This window comes from Salmo salar, chromosome 18 (assembly GCF_965601325.2).
Source record: "Salmo salar chromosome 18, fSalSal1, whole genome shotgun sequence".
Lineage (NCBI taxonomy): Eukaryota > Metazoa > Chordata > Actinopteri > Salmoniformes > Salmonidae > Salmo > Salmo salar.
The window spans coordinates 10,738,656-10,766,351 of record NC_138308.1 but is presented as its reverse complement, the minus strand read 5'-3'; the positions used below and the strand labels follow the sequence as shown (position 1 = coordinate 10,766,351).

General features: G+C 43.2%; 1 protein-coding gene across 2 annotated transcripts in view; it reads left to right on the top strand.

Annotated features, from left to right (window-relative positions):
• Positions 1-27,696, top strand: part of LOC106576778 (gamma-aminobutyric acid receptor subunit pi) — a 74,863-nt gene that overhangs the window by 35,287 nt on the left and 11,880 nt on the right. For both annotated transcript variants that reach the window (XM_014154175.3, XM_014154177.3), the window contains exons 3-6: positions 16,912-17,024; positions 18,420-18,487; positions 18,652-18,869; positions 25,791-25,873. In XM_014154175.3, coding sequence (XP_014009650.1) covers positions 16,912-17,024; positions 18,420-18,487; positions 18,652-18,869; positions 25,791-25,873 — 482 coding nt within the window. The remainder of the gene's footprint in view (positions 1-16,911; positions 17,025-18,419; positions 18,488-18,651; positions 18,870-25,790; positions 25,874-27,696) is intronic.

Sequence of the window (27,696 nt, the reverse complement as noted above, 5' to 3'; positions counted from 1 at the left end):
TGGATTATTTGGAACCAAAACAACATTTGTTGTTGAAGTAGAAGTCCTGAGAGTGCATTCTGACGAAGAACAGCAAAGGTAATCCAATTTTTCTAATAGTAATTCTGAGTTTAGTGAGCCCCAAACTTGGTGGGTGTCAAAATAGCTAGCCGTGATGGCCGAGCTATGTACTCAGAATATTGCAAAATGTGCTTTCGCCGAAAAGCTATTTTAAAATCTGACACCGCGATTGCATGAAGGAGTTCTGTATCTATAATTCTTAAAATAATTGTTATGTTTTTTGTGAACGTTTATCATGAGTAATATAGTAAATTCACCGGAAGTTTGTGGTGGGTATGCTTGTTCTGAACATCACATGCTAATATAAAAAGCTGGTTTTTGATATAAATATGAACTTGATTGAACAAAACATGCATGTATTGTATAACATAATGTCCTAGCAGTGTCATCTGATGAAGATCATCAAAGGTTAGTGCTGCATTTAGCGTGTGGTTTTGGTTTTTGTGACATATATGCTTGCTTTGAGAATGGCTGTGTGATTATTTTTGGCAGGGTACTCTCCTGACATAATTTAATGTTTTGCTTTCGCTGTAAAGCCTTCTTGAAATCGGACAATGCGGTTAGATTAACAAGAGTCTTGTCTTTAAAATGATGTAAAATAGTCATATGTTTGAGAAATTGAAGTTATAGCATTTTTGAGGTATTTGTATTTCGCGCCACGCGATTCCACTGGCTGTTGACTAGGGTGGCCACCTCGCCCAGACAGGTTAATCACTAAGTTTCCCTTTGAATGTCAATGGGATTCTGTCTTGGGTAACTCAAGAACAATCTATTTTTGTTGTGGGTAGCATTGTATGCTGTTTGGTGGCCTGTTGAGCAGGGGCGGAAGATATAGCTTTTGCCATCATTTTGCCATAATTTTGCCATCATTGTCCCGTGTAGCTCAGTTGGTAGAGCATGGTGTTTGCAACGGCAGGGTTGTGAGTTCGATTCCCACGGGGGACCAGTACGGAGAAAAAAATGTATGAAATGAATGCATTCACTACTGTAAGTTGCTCTGGACAAGAGTGTCTGCTAAATGACTAAAATGTAAAATGTGTCATTAAAATCCTTACAGTAGCATGTTGTGTTTTTGCACACAAAGCTAGTATCGACCATGTATTGACTTTCACAACTATTACAACTTCGCTGTATGTAGTAAGTTCTTGACTTGAACGGTGAACATTTGCTCTGGAGAGGGAGTAGTGTAATGTATACATATTGCATTATAAACATGAGATCCTACATGATCAAACCACCATGTTAAAAAATCTTGTAAAAACATTAACAAAATAAAGGAAAAAGCCAGTTGATTGAGGGTGGCTCAACCGTGCTTGAATATTTCATTGTACGTCATTGTAGAGTTTGCAGAGGCCATGACAGTTGTAGCTGCCAAGTTAGCAATGCGTCAGCTTAATTATCTATGGGTAATAGGCTGGAAAATCACATAGAAAAGACTCCCAGACAATCAGCAAGCCACACACACACACACACACACACAGAGATACAGTAGGCTTTAGTGGCTCTTTTACAAAAAAACTGGTCATAAAATCCCAATGCTGTATGCTGGCTAGGCAGCATATAGCCTAGTGGTTAGAGCGTTGGGCCAGTAACCGAAAGGTTGCAAGATTGAATCCCAAGCTGACAAGGTAGAAATCTGTTGTTCTGCCCCTGAACAAGGCAGTTAACCCACTGTTCCTAGGCCATCATTGAAAATAAGAATTTGTTCTTAACTGACTTGCCTAGATAAATAATGGTAAAATAAATAAAGCCAATGAATAAAACATTGCAGCCTGCAGGTAGAAATAAATAGCAGAAATGTATCTGAAATATTATATTTGGCATGTAAGATTCCATTGTATGTCATGTGCTAGTAAGCCCAAGATGACAGGTAGACAGAGATAGGTGCAATAGGTGCCAATAAAAGGTTGCACACTGCGCATGAAATACATGGCTGCCAAAGAATACCCATGCATTATCTGGTGCTGATTTTATGCTGACCAATATGAATTTATTTAAAATAACTTTTCTAACTTTATTGCTAAGTTGGGTAAAACAGCTGAAGGTGCACATTTGGAGAATAAGTTTGACGCTCAGGGTACTTAGGGGACTCATGTTTAGAATTCAAAACACAGTAGCCTGGGAGAGGAAGTATGAAGTATTCGGCAAGAGAGTTTTCCTCTCCAACCATAAGTCAAAGAGCTTTGGGAGCTAGGATAGCAGGGAAGAAAGAAACATCAGTTTCTTTATCTGAACGCCTCAGACACAGAACCCACAAGGACTTTTTTTGCTGTGCCATCCTCAATGTCTTCGAGTGGGTGAAGGTCTGAGGACATTGCTTAAGTCCCAACAGAGCGGGGATGAATAATCTCGTAAGAGAACAGCACAGTCTTTCGTCAAATCCCATTTCACAGCAGAAACATTTATATTCTCAGGAGTATGAAAAAAAACATGTCTTTTAATTTGACCTGACAGGCGAAGCATCCAGTGCGCAGCCAACTAACATTTCAACTGCACACTGAGGATGTGGCTGATGCCATTTGTTTTCACCTGTTCTCCCTTCCTGCCTGTCACTGGGGAATGAATGCTTCTTCTGACTTAGCCTTGGGCTGGGGGAGGAGGTCAAAAGTGTACACTCAAAAGGGCACATTGAAACAGTTCATCGAATTTCAAAAGTCATTAGTTGGCATTTGAGAAATTAAGTTGCATGATTACATTTTTACCTTGAGGTGCAAGGATCCTTCATGCATAACAGTCTACTCAGTCTACTAGGCACTATGGCCTTGAATATAGATTACATTTTGTTGGATGGTGTGTACCATGTGTATCCCATACATGCCACTAATAAAACTTGAAACATTAACTTCCGTGGTCTAATTTGTATCCCGATTCTGACTTGTGTATTCTGATATGTACAATGATTGCAGTTACACCAACACTGCTTCACATAACATCTTCTGGGCACCAAACCCTCGCCATATTTGGCATGATTGGAAAAAGAATAGTTTAAATAAATTATACAGAGATCTACAGTGATCTAGATGTATCCCATTCCTCTTGCTGTAGAGCGGGATTGGAATGTCGTGCCATACGCCAGAGGGATTGTTCCTACGGGAGAAGACAGGAGAGTGGGGGAGTGGGATTGCCATTAAAAGATGGAAGAGGTAGAGAGCGGTTTTGATGGAAGTGTGCAGGTGTCGAGTGGGCGGGATGAGGAGTGAGGGAGGAGGGAGAGGGGCTGTGGAAAGTGTTACTCAGATCTCTGCAGGGGCTGTGCTGGACTGAATTAATCTGTTGTGAAATGCGTGAGCACTGCCTCGGCTGACACCGGCCTCATCTCTGTGTGAGCAGGGACCCCGGGAAGCGCTATTACACTGAAACAAGATCTGAAAAGGAGGCTTCCACATGGGGTTGACTCCCCCACCCCAACACACTGCATCACCATCCCCTCAACCCCCCATCCCCTCTCTACAGTAACTTGGGGCACCATGGGAAAACGTATTTAACGAGTTACACTCTCCCAAATTAAACTCCTGTAAGATATATTCATATCTATAGATAACAGTCACTTATTAATGTATTTTTACCTCATATCAGTCTCATTCTGAATGTCGCAATATTCTATAAATCTGCACGAACCCTAGTCTACATGATGACTCGGTTTACACAAATTGGCTTAATTATTTATTACTAACTAACAAAATAATGCAGAGTTGCAAGCAGTGCATGTCTTAGTCTTCTTCACTCGTCGAGTTTCAGAGGGTCTTGTAATTTTAGACCATTTGTTAAATATTCAGCTCGCGCTGCCTGTATTACTGTCTAGTAGTTTTAAACAATTTTACACGCCAGTAGCAACCCGTGAATGTACTGGTCTATATTTAAATTGCAACCATTTCAACGCATAGCCACCCTCCACATTTTCTGGTCTCAATGGTTGATTATTCAGGGTACTGCTATAACCACTTTCCACACCGGCAGCAACCCAGCATATTCTGGTCAAATGTGTTAATTCTTTGGAGTCCTTTATAAGCAAACTGGTAAAAGGGGCGTTCCATCCTTTTGGCATAATGTCTGTGCTCACATGGGCGTGGTTACTGACTGGGTAAAACTTTACATGAAAAACAATTATCTCTAAAATCTAAAATCACATTACATCTTCTCACAAATAGTTTCATATTTAATCACGTTCGTTTTACAACATTTAGATGTAATTCTGACATATACATTGTGAAAGCTCTTAACAGGATTGTAACCCTTTTTTTCTATTTTTGCCTAAAATGACACACCCAAATCTAACTGCCTGTAGCTCAGGACCTGAAACAAGGATATGCATGTTCTTGATACCATTTGAAAGGAAACTCTTTGGAGTTTGTGGACATGTGAAATCATTGTAGGAGAATATAACACATTAGATCTAGTAAAAGATCTAGTAAAAGATAATACAATACGGGGTGACCGATCCCGTAGAGGTTAAAGTTACAATGTTTCCGTTATACCATCTTTAATGACATCACAAATGATACGACATAATCATTATTTGGATCCCCACTGACCATTTCCCACATTCTTTATGTTTAGAAATATTGTTTCATTATCCACTTTTGGATGTTGAAGTTCTTTGGGCAAGACTCTCTCTATACCACTCAGACATTCCATTCTTGGAAACTGCAAAGGCAAGAGAGAGAGAAAGTTTACGACGGTCGTTAAAGTCCTAGAACCGGCCCCACTCAATGACCAGTCCCACTGTGGCACTGGTCTTTGAGAACCATTTCACTGGCCATAAGTGTGATTTGGTATTTTACAGATAAATAATTTTCTCTGCAGAGATGTTTTGTGGAGGATGCCTCTCTCAATGCCGCAGAAGCATTGAGAGAGATAAGGAAAGTGAGCGAGAGGGGGAAGTGGGGGAGAGATTAGAGATCACAAAAGCCAGAGCAAGAGAGAGTGAGTAATCAACCAATATCCCCAATTCCTAACAGCAGTGTTGTCATTGTTTCAGTTATTGGGATCACTGTATGTTCCAATAATGCTGGAAAGGACCAGCTGCCCAGCACTATTATATCAGTCATGCTGCATTCGTAACCAAGTGGGAAGTGGGTATTTACCACATATGACTGGGAAAAATCCACTTGGACGGCCCACCAATTGATAATTACTAGTGGGAAACTCATCTATCATCCCTGAACCCCGACTTCTCCCACATGCAGACCTCTGACGTCACCTACTACGGAAATACCTTGATAACAGCATTTTCGGCAGTTATAGGGCAATTCCAATCATTTTCATTGTCTCCAGCACAATACCAGTGTATTACATATGTGAAAATGACACATTTATAGGTTTTGTATAAAAAATATTACGTTAAAAAGTTCTACCCGATAACATTATGAAAAGTTAAAACATATAAAAAAACTGATTTTCAAACATTGAGATTCACATCCACGTAGGGAGCAAGAAAATATCCTCCCTTACGTTTAATCCTACCATGTGATGTCACAGAGAATCAATTTAGGCCTATTTATAACCGCAGATCATTGAAACATGCAGTTTTAACATACAGTGCCTTCAGAAAGCATTCATACCCCTTGACTTATTCCACATTTTGTTTTACAGCCTGAATTCAAAATTGATTAAATATATTTTTTTCCCATCCATCTACACATAATACCGCAAAATGAAAACAGTGAAACATGGTTTTAGACATTTTTACTCCTGAAATTATTTAGGCTTTCCACATTTCAGCTTTTCATTTTTTATTAATTTGTAAAATATTACAAAAACATAATTCCACTTTGACATTATGGCGTATTGTGTGTAGGCCAGTGGGAAATAGTCTCTATTTAATTGGGGAAAGGGGGTGTGCCATGCGGCCGTGCCTAACGGGGAAAGGGGGGATGGAGCCGGTTGGGCGCAACCCAGGCGACATGGCGATGCGGGGATCCGAGCTTGGACGAGAGCCGAAGCCACCCTCCCAGGTGTTTGAAATGTTTGGACAAAGTTTACAGGTAATTTATTAGATAATTTGTAGTCATGTTGGGCGAGTTGGAACTGGTGTTTTTCTGAATCAAACGCGCCAAATAAATGGACATTTTGGGGATATAAAAAAGGAGTTTATCGAACAAAAGGATCATTTGTGATGTTTCTGGGACATATTGGATTGCCAACAGAAGAAGATCTTCAAAGGTAAGGCATGAATTATATCGTTATTTCTGACTTCCGTGTCGCACCTGCTTGGTTGAAATATGATTTTCATGTGTTTGTATGGTGGGGTGCTGTCCTCAGATAATCGCATGGTTTGCTTTCGCCGTAAAGCCTTTTTGAAATCTGACATGGTGGCTGGATTGACAAGAAGTTAAGCTTTATTTTGGTGTATTGCACTTGTGATTTTATGAAAGTTAAATATTTTGAATAATTTAATTTGATTTTCGCGCTCTGCAATTTCACCGGATGTTGTCGAAACGTTCCGCTACCGTCTAGCCGTAACAGGTTTTAACTCCCTGTCCCACCTCCCTCCATTATATATATTTTTTGAATGATAATAAAAATATTGACAATATTGATTTAAATAATTCATTGTTTATTTAGTGGCACCACAAATGTGAATTCATATTTACGAAACGAAACACATTACAATTTTTTTTAGCTAGGCAAGTCAGTTAAGAAAAAATTCTTATTTAGAATGACAGCCTACCCCGATGATGCTGGGCCAATTGTGCTCTACCCTATGGGACTCCCAATCACAGACAGATGTGATACAGCCTAGATTTGAACCAGGGACTGAACCACTGAGATGCAGTGTCTTAGACTGCTGCGCCACTTGGGAGCCATGCCCAATATGACCAATATATCTTATTTTTTTTCAGAACATTACATAACCATGCGTGTTCTCTTGTTTGTACTGTTCTGTAGTTTCTACCCAATGATTCGTCTGACAAACAAAGAAATGTGCGTCCTGCAGGCCCAGGCATGGATCAAAGCTGGCGAGAGTATTTTTATAATTATTTTATTAACGAAAGCATAAAGATGTTGATGAAGAAGGCACATTTGCCTCTGGATCCATCCCAGTTGGTATTCTGTGGAACCATGCCTTTTTTTCTGTGCGGCCTGTTGTCCAGCCCTTCGTCCACTGATCTCCACGGATGGTTGTCGGCATAATTGTATGCTCTGCAAAAACATATTCACATTTTTAGTACACAATTATCGATTTTATTACACAGTATGCATACACATTGATAGGCTATATACATTTTTTTAAAGAAAATGTACTAATACCAAAATACCTTTAGTTTTGGTGATCCTCTCAGCTCCGGCTCATTTTCAAGTCCTCTGGTGGTTACAGTCCCTACCCTCGAACGGGTAGCACCAAAATAAAAATCAAAATAAATTAAAGACCTACAACACCTACGGAAGGCCTACAGTATATCTAAACAAATGTTTTTTTCATCTCTACATGTAGGTCTCCTGATTTAAACCCGATCAAACTTTTTTGACATAAACTGAAAACATTCATCCTTAACGATACAATTCTCCCCCTACCCTCCTTCTTGGCAAGAGTCTATTGTCCTGCTAATAGCCCATAATGGGTGGATGGACGGCTTATTTTGTATTCCAATGTATTGAACGAATGTATTAATTACAGTCATTTACCATTGTCATTCACGGACTAGAAATGTTGTTTGCAGATCTCATTTTCAAGTCCTTGTTTAAAAAATAATGATATTTTGGAGATTATTTTGTTTTCAAATAACCCGAAAGTGAGCGGTTGTAATCTGAATAAAAGGAAAAAATCGAATTGTTCTGCTGGTAGCCCATCCTAGAAATGTTGTTTGCAGAATTCTCAGCCTGCTATGCTTGTTTTCTCTCCCTGTTTTTTAGAGGGAGAGAAACCAAAAGCCCACTGCACGGCCGGCCAAACCCTCCCCTAATCCGGACGATGCTGGAACAATTGTGCATCACCTCATGGGTCGCCCGGTCGCGGCCAGCACGGGTATCGAACCAGCATCTGTAGCAATGCGATGCAGTGTCTTAGACAACTGCCCCACTTTTATTTTATTTATATATTTATTTATTTCACCTTTATTTAACCAGGTAGGCAAGTTGAGAACAAGTTCTCATTTACATTTGCGACCTGGCCAAGATAAAGCAAAGCAGTTCGACAACATACAAAAACACAGAGTTACACATGGAGTAAAACAACATACAATCAATGATACAATAGACAAAAATAAGACTATATACAATGTGAGCAAATGATGTGCGATAAGGGAGGTAAAGGCAAAAAAAGGCCATGGTGGCAAAGTAAATAAAGTATAGCAAGTAAAACACTGGAATTGTAGAATTATAATTTGAAGAAAGTTCAAAGTTAAAATATAAATAATATGGTGCAAAGGAGCAAAATAATAAATAAAATAAATAAATACAGTAGGGGAAGAGGTAGTAGTTTGGGCTAAATTATAGATGGGCTATGTACAGGTGCAGTGATCACTCGGGAGGCCCCATCACCAAAGTTTTTCATGCTTATCAATTGCCTTGCACAAAGTATCAAAATACTAAAATACTACTTAAACAAGACTCTTAAAGAATGTAATTTAAATGTCAATAAACATTTTGGTCACAGAAACAATGACAAAACATTTTCAGAAGGCCTCCTGGGCCGACAGAGAAGTTCCTTACTTTTCCCCCCTTCCACTTGCCTATCCATTTATTCCCATAGTAATTCGTTATGGTTTGCATTGCAAATGAGGGCATAAACTGGGTCAAGACAACAGCAGACTAAGTAGACATTTATGTAGTAAAATAAAGGTAAAATAAAAAGAAATAAATAAGACCTACAACACTTTTAACAGCACATTACTCAACACTAGTGAGACTCATGTCACCTACAGTATATCTAAAAATGTGACTCCGCCAATTATAAAATTTAGAGGATTGGAGGATTCTAAATGAATATCTAAGGGGCATTTTTTGTTAGGGCAAATCTGATCTGTGAGAATATTTAAGGGGCTTTTATATAATTAGAATGCAGGGTTAATAATAATAATAATCACTTTGTTAAAAAAATAACGATATTTTGGAGATTATTTCATTTCAAATAATCGATAGTAAGCGATTGTAATCTGAAAATATGGAAAAAGGCCATTCTTGAACATGGGTTGAGACATTCTTACTAATTTGTAAATAAAGCCAGTTTATTATTTATTTCTGTTTTTAGAGGGAGAGAAACCAAAAGCCCACCGTGCCTATTTTTTGGAAAATTGTCAGTCCACATGTCAAGTGAAATTCCCCCATTGTATTTACCCACGTTCTCTCTTAACTCCAGGACCACCAACAGTTTTTGTTGTTGTTGCCTGATGCAGGACTCTAGTGCCAAAGGAGATACTCAGACCGAAAACGCCTCCATTAATTGCCACAGTTTAGACTACTGATAGATCAGCGTTCTAACTCCCCCTTGTGATAGTGTGGTGCAATGACAGAATGCCACCATCTACCACAAACAGTCAATGCATAAGCTCGTAACTTTTAATTAAGGAACCACTGTATATGCACACTGGTATGGTGCTGGAGAAAATGAATATGAGTTTGAAAAGTAGCAAAATTGTCCTTTAAATGTAACAACGAAATATTATTTATAAAATTCTATCTATAATATGGTTTTTGAACTGTTACATTTTTACAAGCATGAAAGCTGTACTTTTAGATTATGGTTGACGCAGCTTGTTGGCCATCAGCCAATATGCATTTCTCAGCGAGTTCAAAGCACATGAATGTATCCAACTGGTATTTATGACTTCACAACTGGGAAATTCACACTTGCCACTTGGTTATGAATGCAGCATGACTATTGCCTTACTGTGTCAGCTGATGAAGCAGTAGGCAGGCAGGTGTACCAGGTCTGTCAGAGTGCATGCTGGGATTTCTCACTACACAGAGGCAAGGCTTTCATCTAGGGAAAAGTGCTTGACTGGTGTATATTAATATTGTATTTTTATTGACCTTTTTCACAATGTCATGACTTCCTCCGAAGTCGGTCCCTCTCCTTGTTCGCGCCGGGCGAGGGGCCTACAGTATCTCGTGGAGTGGGAGGGGTACGGTCCGGAGGAGAGGTGCTGGGTTCCGGTTGAGGACGTGTTGGACCCTTCAATGCTGCAGGAGTTCCACCATCTTAGTCCGGATCGCCCTGCGCCTCGCCCTCCGGGTTGTCCCCGAGGCCGGTGTCAGCGCGCGGCTCCACGGGGGGGTACTGTCACGACTTCCTCCGAAGTCGGTCCCTCTCCTTGTTTGGACGACGTTCATTTTCAATTTGTTTTGTCTTGTCTTCCCACACACCTGGTTTCAATTCCATCAATTACATGTTGTGTATTTAACCCTCTGTTCCCCACATGTCCTTGTCCGGTATTGTTGATTGTAAGACTTTGTGCACGTTATGTCTGGCGTGCGAAGGTTTTTGTCCCATTGTATTTATTTATTGTGTTTGTTCACGGTGATTTTTATTATTAAACTGCACCGTTGCAACATAGTCTTTGCTCTCCTGCGGGGAGTTCTCCCAGCGCCTCCACCAGCACAACCGGTGTCTCCACTACACGCCCCTCCTTCTCCGGGGCCTAGTGGGATTCGTCTCTCCCTTCCCCAGGAATATGAGGGGACGGCTGCGAACTGACAGGGGTTCCTACTACAACTGGACCTATACCTGGCAACCGTCCACCCGGCTCCTTCGGGCTGTGAGAGGGTGTCCGCCCTCGTCTCGTGCCTCACCGGGAAAGCCCTGGAGTGGGCCAATGCCGTGTGGAGAGAGGGAGATGCGGCGTTGGACCAGTTTGTTGTGGAGTTCACCCACCGTCTTCGACCACCCGCCCGAGGGTAGAGCAGCGGGTGAGCGCCTCTTCCATCTGAGGCAGGGGATGAGGAGCACCCAGGAGTTCGCCCTGGAGTTTCGGACCCTGGCTGCCGACGCGGGATGGAGCGACAGGGCCCTGATCGACCATTATCGTTGCAGTCTGCGCGAGGACGACCGTCGGGAGTTGGCCTGCAGAGACACCACCCTCAAGTTTGACCAGCTGGTGGACCTGTCTATCCGGCTGGACAACCTGCTGGCTACCCGCGGACGTTCAGATCGGTGTCTGTTAGTTCCATCCCCACGCACCCCCTCTCCTATACTCATGGAGCTGGGAGGGGCGGTGCACAGGGAGACCGGAGGGGGTTCCAGCTCGTGCACCATCTGTGGCCGCAGGTCACACTGCCGGTCGGTGCCGGTTGGTTTGTCTAGGTATCGAGGCAGCAGGCAGGGCGCTCTGGCATCACCCCAGGTGAGCCGGCACCATTCTCACCCAGAGCCCTCTGTTGCACATATGTTTGTGTATGTCACTTTCCCTGAGTTTTCCCTGCATTCCCAGCATAAGGCGCTTGTCGATTCAGGCGCGGCTGGGAATTTTATTGATAGAGCGTTCGCCCATAGTTTAGGGATCCCCATTGTTCCTGTGGCTATGCCCTTCCCCGTTCATGCATTAGATAGTCGACCATTAGGGTCAGGGTTGATTAGGGAGGTCACCGCTCCTCTGGGCATGGTGACGCAGGGGGGTCACAAGGAGAGAATTAGTCTCTTCCTTATTGACTCTCCTGTGTTTCCTGTGGTGCTAGGCCTACCCTGGTTAGCTTTTCATAACCCCACTGTTTCTTGGCCACAGAGGGCTCTCATGGGGTGGTCGCGAGAGTGCTCAGGGAGGTGTTTAGGGGATTCCGTTGGTGCTACTACGGTGGAGAGTCCAGACCAGGTCTCTACCGTGTGCATTCCCCCTGAATATGGCTCTTGCCTTCTCTAAAAAGAAGGCGACTCAATTACCACCCCATCGAGGGGGCGATTGTGTGATAAATCTCCTAGTAGACGCTGCACTTCCCAGGAGTCACATCTATTCCCTCTCACAGGCGGAGATGGAGGCTATGTAAACATATGTCTCCGAATCCCTGCATCAGGGGTACATTCGGTCTTCCACTTCACCCGCCTCCTCGAGTTTCTTTTTTGTGAAGAAGGAGGGAGGTCTGCGCCCGTGTATTGACTATTGGGGTCTGAACCAGATCACTGTGAGGTATAGTTACCCGCTACCGCTCATAGCCACAGCGATTGAGTCAATGCACGGGGCAAGCTTCTTCACCAAACTAGATCTCATAAGCGCTTGCAACCTAGTGCGTATCTGGGAGGGAGACGAGTGGAAGACGGCTTTCAGTACCACCTCAGGGCACTATGAGTACCCCGTCCAAGCCTTTGTTGACAAGATTTTCAGGGACCTGCACAAGCAGGGTGTAGTGGTGTATATTGATGACATTTTTGATATGCTCCGCTACACGCGCCAAGCATGTGTCCCTGGTGCGCAGGGTGCTTGGTCGCCTGCTGGAGCATGACCTGTACGTCAAGGCTGAGAAATGCCTGTTCTTCCAGCAGTCCGTCTCCGTCCTAGGGTATCGCATTTCCACCTCAGGTGTGGAGATGGAGAGTGATCACATTTCAGCCGTGCGTAATTGGCCGACTCCCACCACGGTAAAGGAGGTGCAGCGGTTCTTAGGGTTTTCCAGAGATTTATCCAGTGTTTTGGTCAGGTAGCGGCACCCATTACCTCACTGCTGAAGGGGGGCCCGGTACGCTTGCAGTGGTCAGCTGAGGCGGACAGGGCTTTTAGTCACTTGAGGGCTCTGTTTACCTCGGCTCCCGTGCTGGCCCATCCGGATCCCTCTTTGGCGTTCATAGTGGAGGTGGACGCGTCCGAGACTGGGATAGGAGCTGTGCTCTCTCAGCGCTCGGGTACGCCACCGAAGCTCAGCCCCTGTGCCTTCTTCTCGAAGAAGCTCAGCCCGGCGGAGTGAAACTATGACGTGGGGGAATGGGAGCTGTTGGCTGTTGTCAAGGCCCTGAAGGCGTGGAGACATTGGCTTGAGGGGGCTTGACACCCTTTTCTCATCTGGACTGACCACCGTAATCTGGAGTACATCCGGCCAGCGAGGAGACTGAACCCTCGCCAGGCAAGGTGGGCCATGTTTTTCACCCGTTTTGTGTTTACCCTTACCCTTTCCTACAGACCAGGCTCCCAGAATGTGAAGGCAGACGCATTGTCTCGGCTGTATGACACAGAGGAGCGGCCCATGGATCCCACTCCCATACTCCCCTGTGACGCGCCAAAAGGAGAACGCAGATCGCCACTGCAGTGAGGCCCCGTTGTTCGCACCGGGGGACCGGGTCTGGCTCTCGACCAGAAACCTGCCCCTCCTCCTGCCCTGCCGGGAGCTGGGTCCACGGTTTGTGGGGCCATTTAAAGTCCTGAGAAGAGTGAACGAGGTTTGTTATAGGTTACAACTTCCACCCGATTACCATATTAGCCCCTCGTTCCATGTGTCTCTCCTCAGGCCGGTGGTGGCTGGTCCGCTCCAGGAGTCTGAGGTGCGGGAGATTTCTCCGCCCCCTCTGGACATCGGGGGGGCCCCGGCGTACTCCATTCGCTCCATACTGGATTTGAGGCGCCGGGCGAGGGGCCTTCAGTATCTCGTGTGGTGGGAGGGTTACGGTTCGGAGGAGTGGTGCTGGGTTCTGGTCGAGGACGTGTTGAACCCTTCAATGCTGCAGGAGTTCCACCGCCCTCCCACCACACGAGAGTTAGGGTTAGGGTCGTCCCCGGGGCCAGTGTCGGCACGCTACTGTCACGACTTCCTCCGAAGTCGGTCCCTCTCCTTGTTCGGGCGACGTTCGGCGGTCGACGTCACCGGTCTTCTAGCCATCGCCGATCCACTTTTCATTTTCCATTTGTTTTGTCTTGTCTTCCCACACACCTGGTTTCAATCCCATCAATTACATGTTGCGTATTTAACCCTCTGTTCCCCACATGCCCTTGTCCGGTATTGTTGATTGTAAGAGTTTGTGCATGTTATGTCTGGCGTGCGAAGGGTTTTGTCCCATTGTATTTATTTATTGTGTTTGTTCACGGTGGTTTTATTATTAAACTGCACCGTTGTACATAGTCTTTGCTCTCCTGCGCCTGACTTCTCTGCCGGCAGTACACACACATTACACACTAACAATATAGCGAATGATTGAGTAGATAAAATGCCCACTAGTACCATAGTATGCTGCGGGTATGTGTTGGTACACAGTCAGAAAAAAAGCTAGTTTCTAGAACCTAAAAGGATTCTTCAGCTTTCCCCATAGGAGGACCCTTTGAATAACTATTTTTGGTTCCATGTAGAACCCTACTTGGAACCAGAAAAGGTTATTGTATATTGACAGCCGAAGAATCCTTTTGGAATATTAACCTTTGATTCTCCAGACTATCCCTTGGGGGCCTTCAAAGGTCCACTTCTCTGTATACAATGTCAGAGCTCACAGGATGAAGCTAAAGACTGTTTGGCAGGTAGGAGAGAGAATGCTTCCTCCAGTGTTTCTATAGTGTAGACATTTGGGCAGTAGTGGGATTCTTTCACACCTTCGTCCCCTCAAAGGGGTTGAAATTGGGTCTGAAATAGGTTATAGGTTTGGTGGGGAATAAATCTAATGGGAGAACAATCTTATGATTTTATGATCTATTATCTCATAATGTTGATGTGGACTCTAGAGGATTTCTAGGATTAATCATCATGAGCATTTTTCTCATTGTACAGACAGAACCTTTCACGTAACTGTGCGCTTTCTCTTTTTGTCATCCTGTTTTTCTTTCTCTCCCCATCTCACTCCAAAATAATAGATCCCAGCAGACTACAATGAGTGTACAAACCATTAAGAACACCTTCCTAATATTCAGTTGTACCTCCAGCCCTTTTGCCCTCAGAAAAGCCTCAATTCATTGGGGCATGGACTCTACATGTTGTCGAAAGCATTCCACAGGGATGCTGGCCCATGTTCACTCCAAAGCTTCCGACAGTTGATATCAGACCTCAGGGTAAGACCCAGATGCAGACAGTTCGAAGTAACAAAAGTTTATTACAAAAACAGGGGGCAGGCAAACAGTAGGTCAAGGGCAGGCAGAGGTCAGTAATCCAGAGCAGAGTCCGAAAGGTACAGAACGGCAGGCAGGCTCAGGGTCAGGGCAGGCAGAATGGTCAAAACTGGCTAAACTAGAAGACAGGGACTAGAAATAAAAACAGGAGTACAGGAAAAACGCTGGTAGGCTTGACGAGACAAGACGAACTGGCAACAGACAAACAGAAAACACAGTATAAATGCACAGGGGATAATGGGGAAAATGGGTGACACCTGGAGGGAGTGGAGACAAGCACAAGATAGGTGAAACAGATCAGGGTGTGACAGTTGAGTCATGTTGGCTGGATGTACTTTGATGGTGGACCATTCTTGATACACACAGGAAACTTGAGCGTTGCAGTTCTTGACACAAACTGGTGAGCCTGGCACCTACTACCATACCCTGTTCAAAGGCCCTTACTGTAAATATTGTGTCTTGCCCATTCACCCTCTGAATAGCACACATACACAATCCTTGTCTCAACTGTTTCAATGCTTAAAAATCCTTCTTTAACCCATCTCCTCCCCTTCATTTACACTGTGTGTGTGTAGGTATGGGTCATTCGAGGTGACCCAGTTTCATAATGAAGGGCCCTGTCACAAATATGACTTTTCCTTTCCAGGGCTGGAGTGAAGCCTGCCTGTCATACACATTCCTGGAAGGGTTTCATCAATACTTTGCTCACGGAATCCTGTAAACGATTTTGACATGGTCAGGTAGAACAAGTCTCGGGTGTTATGAGTGAATGTGCTCCTGTCTTGCCAATTTAAAAAAAAGTCACTCTTAAAGTCATTCTTATTTAAAGACTGTCCTGAATGCATTTAAGTTCATCTGGATTCATGACGTGTCTTTGCATTGTTAGAATATGGTTGAGTCTGAGAGTTGTGTAGGGAATTTGATTACTAGAAGCTAAAGCACACTTAAAAAAGTCACTTACTAGAGGCTTTTAAAGCTAGTTAAGATCCCTTTTAACTTATAAACAGTCCAGTTTTCTCAGATAGTGTCAAACGCTACTGCCGTTACAAGTCACTGTCTGTATGCGTTCATCAAGTTTTATGTGAACTTCTGAAACTGTGGCAGTGTTGAAAAGTCTACAAATAGACTTTAAATTCAACACAGCAACGAATGCTCTTTGGACTCATGAGTAAAATCCTTTAACCTTGTTTGAACAGATAATTAACTCAAGTGACTGAAAATGAGTGGCTGTTGACTGTGAGCACAATTAGGGCACATACATGCCTGCTAGCGTATGAAGATGAATGTACTGTGTCTGCCTACTACACTTGGCCTAATCTGCTTACATCGCTAACTAAGCTCCAGGGCTTCATCCATTTGCGAGCATTTTTTGATTCCAGATTGTTATGCACAAACGGACAGCACCACCACGGGGGAAGGTGCATGAATGTGTTCTACAGTGTTCTTCTCCCCTCAATCCCTGGTGAAATAATCATCTCCCTACAACGCTACATGCCTTTAAGGAGAACAATCAGTGGAACTGCATATGGAAGCTGATCTGAGCTCAGGAGATGAGCAGATTCAAGCGTGTAGAGGAAGAGGGGGGAGTTGAAGATTGCTGATGATGGAATGTTTCAAGTATTCTGACCCATTTGGGATCGAAGTAAACCAATTATGAAAAAGAGGTTTTGTTCTTTTCTCCCTTTTCATTCCAAGTTGTTTGGAGGCCTTTTAATCTGGTGCTTCTCTTACCACAGCTTAAGTTATTCAGAAAGTACCGTTGAGCTCAACTGGCAAAGCACAGAGATAGGATAGTCAGGCTGAATAGCAGGAACCATTTGATATGCACTGAGGATAAATGCACTGAGGGGAAGGACACAAAATTATTGAATTTGTTCTTTTGCCGTTCTTTTCTTCTCCTCAGGATGTTGGAGAACTCGCTGCTCAGCGCTGAAGTGAAAGAGGGAGAGATTCTGCCTCCCACCATTCAGAAGCTGATGAAAGGATACAACAAGTACCTCAGGCCTTTTTTTGACAGTAAGGGAAATTGCACACATCCCTGGAAAATGAGATGAGGCTCAAAGGAGCTGTGTGTGTGTGTGTGTGTGTGTGTGTGTGTGTGTGTGTGTGTGTGTGTGTGTGTGTGCGCGTGCGTGCGTGCGTGTTTTTTTTGTCTGTGTGATTGTGTGGCTTACCATATTCCAATATTAATTTCAATATTACCATATTTTGGCTAAGCATAAATCTCCCTGAGCTTTTACCTGGCAGATGGAAGCAATCTCATTCCCAATGCACAGTATGTGAATGACGAACATTCGCTTTTACTAAATACTAATAAATACATGATACAAAACACAGATGGTGATTTGATTCATAGGGCTAAGCTATTAATATCAAGAGTAAGCAGCTGACAAAGTATGTTATTTGTCTGAGCAGACACAATTCCCATGCATACTCAGTGTGACTTCCTATTACGGAATCCCTTACATACAGTGTAACCTCGAGACAGTGACATAAAGGTATTGTAGCCTTTGATCCTCCGCACAGTGTTTGTAGTTCTCACAAATCCCTTGTCATTGTTGCTGCTTCAGAGAATCCCTCTAAATGTGCCTACCATTTGATTAGTGATCGCTGAGACTGAACCGAATCAGAGCAAACGTAATTAGCAGAGATGAGTGCACTCCTGATTGCCATGAACCCCACACAAGAGGGCAGCTTCCTGGAAAGGATAGAAATGCACACACATAAATACAAACACACGTACACATACTCTCTCTCTCTCTCTCTACAGAGTCCTCAGTGTAGGTGAGCTTGGTATGCACGCAAGTATTTGTTTATTTGGATTCCAATTAGCTGTTACAATCGCACCCACTTCTCTTCCTGGGGTCCAGACTTACCCATTCATGCATGCATACATACATACAGGATTACACATGCGCAAAGGTTAGGCAACCGTATTTTTGGCAAGCAAAAGCAGGAATACTACAGTGTTATACAGTACAAGAATGTGAGTGGGTAAGTGAAAGAAAAAGAGGGAACGAGAGAGGGGGAAAAGAGGAGCATTCATATATGTGTGGGGCTGCATGCGACACTCTTGCTGTTGCCACTGATGTCAAGTATTCAGCAATAAGTTTCTTAAACATGATTATTTTTTTGTCTTGAGGCATTTTGAATAACAGTACTTTCATTTTACTGCTTTTATGATTCCTCACGGTGTTTTGAATCCTCTCTTTCATGTCTTGTTCAGTTTCCCTTGTTCTTTCTTTCTCTCTTTCTGTCCCTCCCTCTCTGTGTTGAGTACAATTCAGTATACTTTATTGACACGGAAAGTAAAGCAAGGACATCTCTCTCTCTATTCTCTTTCTGTCTGTTATTCCTCTCTCTCCTTCCCCTCTCACCCTTTCTCTGTGTGTCGATCTCTCATCTCTGTAGATGGGCCAGTGACTGTGGGCATGAGTTTGGACATTGCCAGCATTGACACCATATCAGAGATCAACATGGTGAGACAACTTCCTGTGTCATATGACACATTATACATTGTGATAATAAAATACATATTACATTCCAGTATGTTTATTATGTTACATAATCAGTGTTTAGACTTGAAGCTGTAATGTTATTGCAGTACCACTGCACTATGGTGACCTTTGGAATTGAACTTTAGGACTACACGGCCACTATCTTCCTGCGTCAGCGCTGGACAGACGAGCGCCTGGTGTTTGAGGGTAACAAGAGCCTGAGTCTGGACGGCAGGCTGGTGGAGCTGCTCTGGGTACCAGACACCTTCATCGTAGACTCCAAAAAGTCCTTCCTCCATGACATCACTGTGGAGAACAGGCTGATCAGGATCTTCCCCAATGGAACGGTGCTCTACGCCCTGAGGTGGGAGAAACACACACACACACACATACACACACACACACACACACACACACACACACACACACACACACACACACACACACACACACACACACACACACACACACACACACACACACACAGATGGATCCAACAATGCAAAGTCCTTGAACTATTGGAATTAGATAGGTCCCCTTTTCATTTATTCAATTTTTTTACTAGGCAGGGAAATGAACAACAAATGTTTATTTACAAAGATTTGTTTACACTGGGTTGCGTTCAGTACGACAGAGCGGTGTACAACATTGAATTCAACGGAAACAGCACTGTACTGAACGATCAGTTGAAAAACGTGATTATGGTGGCCCAGATGGCAGATACAGTCAGCAGTTTTGTGATTTCAGATGGTCAAACCATTATTGATCAGGCCACGCCTCACCATACCAACCAAGCAGGAGCAAATGTACCTCAAATTAAATGTGTTGTTCAGTACAAACCGTCACGCAACAAGGCAAACGTTGAAGCGAACTGAACGCACCCCAGATGGGGTGGTGCTGAACGAACAGCATGTCTCTGCTTCTGCTTATTGACACACCTTGAATTTTCTATAGGGGTATACAGTGGGGGAAAAAAGTATTTGATCCCCTGCTGATTTTGTACGTTTGCCCACTTACAAATAAATGATCAGTCTATAATTTTAATGGTAGGTTTATTTGAACAGTGAGAGACAGAATAACAACAAAAATATCCAGAAAAATGCATGTCAAAAATTTTATAAAAAGATTTACATTTTAATGAGGGAAATAAGTATTTGACCCCTCTGCAAAACATGACTTAGTACTTGGTGGCAAAACCCTTGTTGGCAATCACAGAGGTCAGATGTTTCTTGTAGTTGGCCACCAGGTTTGCACACATCTCAGGAGGGATTTTGTCCCACTCCTCTTTGCAGATCTTCTCCAAGTCATTAAGGTTTCGAGGCTGACGTTTGGCAACTCGAACCTTCAGCTCCCTCCACAGATTTTCTATGGGATTAAGGCCTGGAGCCTGGCTAGGCCACTCCAGGACCTTAATATGCTTCTTCTTGAGCCACACCTTTGTTGCCTTGGCCGTGTGTTTTGGGTCATTGTCATGCTGGAATTCCCATCCACGACCCATTTTCAATGCCCTGGCTGAGGGAAGGAGGTTCTCACCCAAGATTTGATGGTACATGGCCCCGTCCATCGTCCCTTTGATGCGGTGAAGTTGTACAGTCCCCTTAGCAGAAAAACACCCCCAAAGCATAATGTTTCCACCTCCATGTTTGACGGTGGAGATGGTGTTCTTGGGGTCATAGGCAGCATTCCTCCTCCAAACACGACGAGTTGAGTTGATGCCAAAGAGCTCCATTTTGGTCTCATCTGACCACAACACTTTCACCAGTTGTCCTCTGAGTCATTCAGATGTTCATTGGCAAACTTCAGATGGGCATGTATATGTATTCTTGAGCAGGGGGACCTTGCGGGCGCTGCAGGATTTCAGTCCTTCACGGCATAGTGTGTTACCAATTGTTTTCTTGGTGACTATGGTCCCAGTTGCCTTGAAATCTTTGACAAGATCCTCCCGTGTAGTTCTGGGCTGATTCCTCACCGTTCTCATGATCATTGCAACTCCACGAGGTGAGATCTTGCATGGAGCCCCAGGCCGAGGGATATTGACAGTTATTTTGTGTTTCTTCCATTTGCGAATAATCACACCAAATGTTGTCTCCTTCTCACCAAGCTGCTTGGCGATGGTCTTGTAGCCAATTCCAGCCTTGTGTAGGTCTACAATCTTGTCCCTGACATCCTTGGAGAGCTCTTTGGTCTTGGCCATGGTGGAGAGTTTGGAATCTGATTGATTGATTGCTTCTGTGGACAGGTGTCTTTTTTAAAGGTAACAAGCTGCGGTTAGGAGCCCTCCCTTTAAGAGTGTGCTTCTAATCTCAGCTCGTTACCTGTATAAAAGACACCTGGGAGCCAGAAATCTTTCTGATTGAGGGGGGTCAAATACTTATTTCCCTCATTAAAATGCAAATCAATTTATAACATTTTTGACATGCGTTTTTCTGGATATTTTTGTTGTTATTCTGTCTCTCACTGTTCAAATAAACCTACCATTAAAATTATAGACTGATCCTTTCTTTGTCAGTGGGCAAACGTACAAAATCAGCAGGGGATCAAATACTTTTTTCCCCCCACTGTAGGTGCTGTCTGTGGTGATGACTTGTTTAGACTGGTATGCTGGTGCTGAACGGACAGTAGCCCAAGGCTTCTGTTAACCTCTATGGGCAAAGCGGGACGAATTCGTCCCACCTACGTAACAGCCACCTGAATTCAGTGGCGCGATTTTTGAATCGTTTGAAATACTATTACTTCAATTTCTCAAACATATGACTATTTTACAGCTATTTAAAGACAAGACTCTCCTTAATCTAACCACACTGTCCGATTTCAAAAAGGCTTTACAACGAAAGCAAAACATTAGATTATGTCAGGAGAGTGCCCAGCCAGAAATAATCAGACACCCATTTTTCAAGCTAGCATATAATGTCACAAAAACCCAAACCACAGCTAAATGCAGCACTAACCTTTTATGATCTTCATCAGATGACACACCTAGGACATTATGTTATACAATACATGCATGTCTGTTCAATCAAGTTCATATTTATATCAAAAAACAGCTTTTTACATTAGCATGTGACGTTCAGAAAAAGCATACCGCCCGCAAACTTCCGGGGAATTTACTAACAGTTTGCTAAATTACTCACGATAAACGTTCACAAAAAGCATAACAATTATTTTAAGAATTATAGATACATTACTCCTCTATGCACTCGATATGTCCGATTTTAAAATAGCTTTTCGGATGAAGCACATTTTGCAATATTCTAAGTACATAGTCCAGCCATCACGGCTAGCTATTTAGACACCCGGCAAGATTAGCCTTCACCAAAATCCTATTTCCTATAAGAAAAATGTTCTTACCTTTCCTGTTCTTCGTCAGAATGCACTCCCAGGACTTCTACTTCAATAACAAATGTAGGTTTGGTCCCAAATAATCCATCGTTATATCCAAATATCCTCTGTTTTGTTCGTGCGTTCTAGACACTATACGAATGGTAAATAACGGTCGTGCGCATGGCGCATGGCGTGACAAAAAATGTCTAAATATTCCATTACCGTACTTCGAAGCATGTCAACCGCTGTTTAAAACAAATTTTTATGCCATTTATCTCGTAGAAAAGCGATAATATTCCGACCGGGAATCTGCAATAAGCTAAACAGCCGAATGAAATTTCTCCACGGGGGCGAATCGTGCATGCGCCTCATTCAATGGTCCTCTGATCGGCCACTTGGATAAGGCGATAATCTGTTTCAGCCAGAGGCTGCCTCGTCATCGTTCAGGTTTTTCCCGGGTTCTGAGAGCCTATTGGAGCCCTGGGAATTGTCACGTTACAGCTAAGATCCTTACTCTTCAATAAACAGATGCAAGACGCACGACTCCTTGTCAGACAGGCCACTTCCTGCATGAAACCTTGTCAGGTTTTTGCCTGCCATAGGAGTTCTGTTATACTCACAGACACCATTCAAACAGTTTTAGAAACTTTAGGGTGTTTTCTATCCAAACCTGAACAATAATATGCATATTCTAGCTTCTGAGTTGGTGTAGGAGGCAGTTAAAAATGGGCACATATTTTTTCCAACATTCTCAATACTGCCCCCTAGCCCAAACAGGTTAATTGATTCACAACCCCCATCAATGATAAACTGCATTGTTCTGTATCATGTGAGTGAGCACATACCGTACCAATCCAACGTTTGGACACACCTACTAATTCAAGTTTTTTCATTTTACTATTTTCTACATTGTACAAAATATATTTTAGATTCTTCAAGGTAGCCACCCTTTGCCTTGATGACAGATTTGCACAGTCTTGGCATTCTTTCAACCAACTTCACCTGGAATGCTTTTCCAACAGTCTTGAAGGAGTTCCCACATATGCTGAGCACATGTTGGATGCTTTTCTTTCACTCTGCAGTCCAACTCATCCCAAACCATCTCAATTGGGTTGAGGTCGGGTGATTGTGGAGGCCAGGTCATCTAATGCAGCACTCCATCACTCTCCGTCTTGGTAAAATAGCCCTTACACAGCCTGGAGGTGTGTTTTGGGTTATTGTCCTGTTGAAAAACAAATGATAGTCCTACTAAGCCCAAACCAGATGGGATGGCGTATCGCTGCAGAATGTTGTGGTAGCCATGCTGGTTAAGTCTGCCTTGAATTCTAAATAATTAAAAGACAGTGTCACCAGCAACGCACCCCCACACCATCACACCTCCTCCTCCATGCTTCACGGTGGAAACCACACATGCAGAGATCATCCGTTCACATTCTCTGCGTCTCACACAGACACGGCAGTTGGAACCAAAAATCTCACATTTGGACTCATCAGAAAAAATGACAGATTTCCACCAGTCTAATGGGGCGGTAGGTAGCCTAGTGGTTAGAGCATTGGGCCAGTAACCGAAAGGTTGCTAGATCGAATCCCCAAGCTGCTAAGGTGAAAAAGACTGTTAACCCACTGTTCCTAGGCTGTCGTTGTAAATAAAAATGTGTTCTTAACTGACTTGCCAGGTTAAATAAAAAATCTATGTCCATTGCTCATGTTTCTTGGCCCAAGGAAGTCTCTTCTTCTTATTGGTGTCCTTTAGTTAGTGGTTTCTTTGCAACAATTCGACCATGAAGGCCTGATTCACGCAGTCTCCCCTGAACAGTTGATGTTGAGATGTGTCTTTTACTTGAACTCTGTGAAGGATTTATTTCGTCTGCAATCTGAGGTACAGTTAACTCTAATGAACTTATCCTCTGCAGCAGAGGTCATTCTGGGTCTTCCTTTCCTGTGGCGGCACTCATGAGAGCCAGCTTCATCATAGCGCTTGATGGTTTTTGCGACTGCACTTGAAGAAACTTTGAAAGTTCTTGAAATTTTCCAGATTGACTGACCTTCATGTCTTAAAGTAATGATGGACTGTCGTTTCTCTTTGCTTGTTTGAGCTGTTCTTGCCATAGTATGGACTTTGTCTTTTACCAAATAGGGATATCTGTATACAACTACTACCTTGTCACAACACAACTTATTGGCTCAAACGCATTAAGAAGGAAAGAAATTCCACAAATTAACATTTAACAACGCACACCTGTTAATTGAAACGCATCCGAGGTGACTACCTCATGAAGCTGGTTGAGGGAATGACAAGAGTGTGCAAAGCTGTCATCAAGGCAAAGGGTGGCTACTTTGAAGAATCTAAAATTTGTTTAATTTACATCTAGACGTTCCACTAGCGGAACACCTGTTCCTATATCCAATGATAGGCGTGGCGCGAATTACAAATTCCTCAAAAATCCAAAAACGTCAATTTTTCAAACATATGACTATTTTACACCATTTTAAAGACAAGACTCTCCTTTATCTAACCACACTGTCCGATTTCATTAGATTATGTCAGCAGAGTACCCAGCCAGAAATAATCAGACACCCATTTTTCAAGCTAGCATATAATGTCACAAAAAACAAAACCACAGCTAAATGCAGCACTAACCTTTGATGATCTTCATCAGATGACACGCCTAGGACATTATGTTATACAATACATGCATGTTTTGTTCAATCAAGTTCATATTTATATCAAAAAACAGCTTTTTACATTAGCATGTGACGTTCAGAACTAGCATTCCCACCGAACACTTCCAGTGAATTTACTAAATTACTCACAATAAACGTTCACAAAAAACATAACAATTATTTTAAGAATTATAGATACAGAACTCCTTTATGCAATCGAGGTGTCCGATTTTAAAATAGCTTTTCGGTGAAAGCACATTTTGTAATATTCTGAGTAGATAGCACGCCATCACAGGCTAGCTATTTTGACACCCACCAAGTTTGACCCTCACCAAACTCAGATTTACTATAAGAAAAATTTGATTACCTTTACTGTTCTTTGTCAGAATGCACTCCCAGGACTTCTACTTCAATAACAAATGTTGGTTTGGTTCAAAATAATCCATAGTTATATCCAAATAGCGGCGTTTTGTTCGTGCGTTCAAGACACTATCCAAGGGTGACGAAGGGTTACGCGCCGGACGCGTTTCGTGACAAAACATTTGTCAATATTCCATTACCGTACTTCGAAGCATGTCAACCGCTGTTTAAAATCAATTTTTATGCTATTTTTCTCGTAAAAAAGCGATAATATTCCGCCCGGGAGTCGTTGTTTTCGTTCAAAGACGAAAGAATAAAAACATGGGGTCGCCTCGTGCACGCGCCTCCAGTCTCTGTTCTCTGATCGACCACTATCAAAATGCGCTAATGTTTTTCAGCCAGGGCCTGCAAAGCCACCATTCAGCTTTTTGCCGCCTTCTGAGAGCCTATGGGAGCCGTAGGAAGTGTCACGTAACAGCAGAGATCCCCTGTTTTGGATAGAGATGATCAAGAAGGCCAAGAAATGGTCAGACAGGGTACTTCCTGTACAGAATCTTCTCAGGTTTTGGCCTGCCAAATGAGTTCTGTTATACTCACAGACACCATTCAAACAGTTTTAGAAACTTTAGGGTGTTTTCTATCCAAAGCCAATAATTATATGCATATTCTAGTTACTGGGCAAGAGTAGTAACCAGATTAAATCGGGTACGTTTTTTATCCGGCCGTGTCAATACTGCCCCCTACCCCCAACAGGTTAAATTAGATACCTGAAAACGAAGGTTAGGATTGAGGAGAGACCAGGGACAGAAACAGTTGTAGTAGTTCTTTCAGAGGTAGGCCAGAAGGAATACATGGGTAAACAATGAGGTGGTTCGGCCAGGGGGAAAGAAACCTTTGAGGTTGACAACTGTTGACCTGCGTTTTTCTCTCATCTCTCCAGGATCACCACCACTGTGGCCTGCAACATGGACCTGACCAAGTACCCCATGGACAAGCAGACCTGCACTCTGCAACTGGAGAGCTGTAAGATTTCACTTCAGATGAACTTCTACAGCTAAACATGTGGCTGTCTAATAATAGTAATAATAATAATAATTTATTCATCTTCTAAAGTGCTTTTCATTACAGAAAGAATCTCAAAGCCCTTGAAAAAGCAAAATTAAAACATTGAAAAAATAAACAGCTACATGACAGAGTAGGTCTGGACTATGATTGTCAGCCAACAGTTGAACGTTTTGAGTGTTTGAAGCCTCCATCAGATGGAGCAACAGTCAAGAGGGAACCACATAGCTTGAGCAGAGGGAGTATATGGTCAAAACAGTTTCCTCTCCATTCAAGGTGTCTCACCGGTGCCTCGCCGTCCCCGCCGTCTGACTGCGACTTCTCTGTAGCCGTTGACTCTCTCTGGTCTTTTAAAACGAGATTACGTTTTTGAGCTCTCCATACACTCAGGATAATGATGAAAGTCAGCTTACTACATAACTTTAGAGGAAATCTCCTGAGCAATGAAATCATCACTGTCAGCGAGGAGAGTGTAGAAACAACAAAAAATAGACTGGTGTATTAGAATCAAATCAAAACACACTAGCTAGCTAGTAATGCTACCAAGCTAGCTAGTTGGCTAGCTAGTGTGTTTTCATTCGGTTGGAATACGCCTATTTTTTGTTGTTTATTATTTTAAGAAAGCTGATTTGCCATGAATTCACGGGCAGGAAACAAATAGACTTAGACTTCAAACAGAAAAACACTTGAAAGTGAATAAATAGTAAGAAAATGTACAGAGCTCTCTGCCTAAGCTGCTACTAGGGTGCCTTGGCAACTGTAATACTAAGGAAAGGAGCTGTTGGGCTTGATTAGGTTTGATGGTTTTGTTGAAAACAGAGAGGGAGAGAGAGAGTGTGTGTGTGCGAAAAAGAGAGAAAGCGAGCAGGGGTGTGTTCATGTGTAGGTGTACTTTCCCCATTTATTTTATTATACATAAGGCAAAACTGGGTCATACCCAAAGCTGCCTGTAACTCATGGAAACAGGGACAGTGTCTGCCCCCGTCGGCCCAGCTTCTTATCCTTGGCTGGCCCCAAAACCCTCTTCACACTAGTCACCAGCCCTCACCAGCCATCCACATATTGGGATCACGCCTGTCTTGTCTCTGATACAGCCTCAGCTCTAGCTGTAGCTCTGTGTTACATAAGCTCAAAACAGCAGGGAGCTAGCAAGGGAGGAACGCAAAGGGTTTAGAGCAGAAGTCTCTCTTTTTCCCTTCATTTCTCTCTTCCTCGCTCTCTCTCTTTCTTTCTCTCTCTCTCTTCATCCTTCTCTCCCACTATCTCTCCCTCCCTCTTCTTCGCTCACCTCCACACTCTTTAATGACAGCAAGTCGTGCTAAGCTATAGCCAAATCGCTGCCAAAGCAACACTTCGAACATCATGTCAACAACAAACTCAACCAGAGGGAGCTCCTGTCCCACTCATCCCACTCAATACATGTCGAGGTAAGTCAAGGATTTTCCCCTTTACATTACTGCCAGGTTAAACGTATACTGTGCATCCCAGACTTCCACAGCCTTGCTTCAGCAGCACACTGAAAAGAGCCAGACTGTGAGGTTTCATTCTTTTTAATGTGCTGCCAAAAATGTAACATTGCACCCCGCTCCTCCTCTCTCCACAGCCCACACTTTACTTCCAACAAGGAAGTTTAAAGACAAGACGAGCACCAGGTGTTTAGATAGATATGGCGGTGACATATTTTAGTGGCTACTGACAGCAGAAAAGGCCTGGAGTCGGAAGACATTCACAGCCATGTTTGATTGTTGCTTAATGAGGAGACCACGCTCACCACAGTGGAGGAC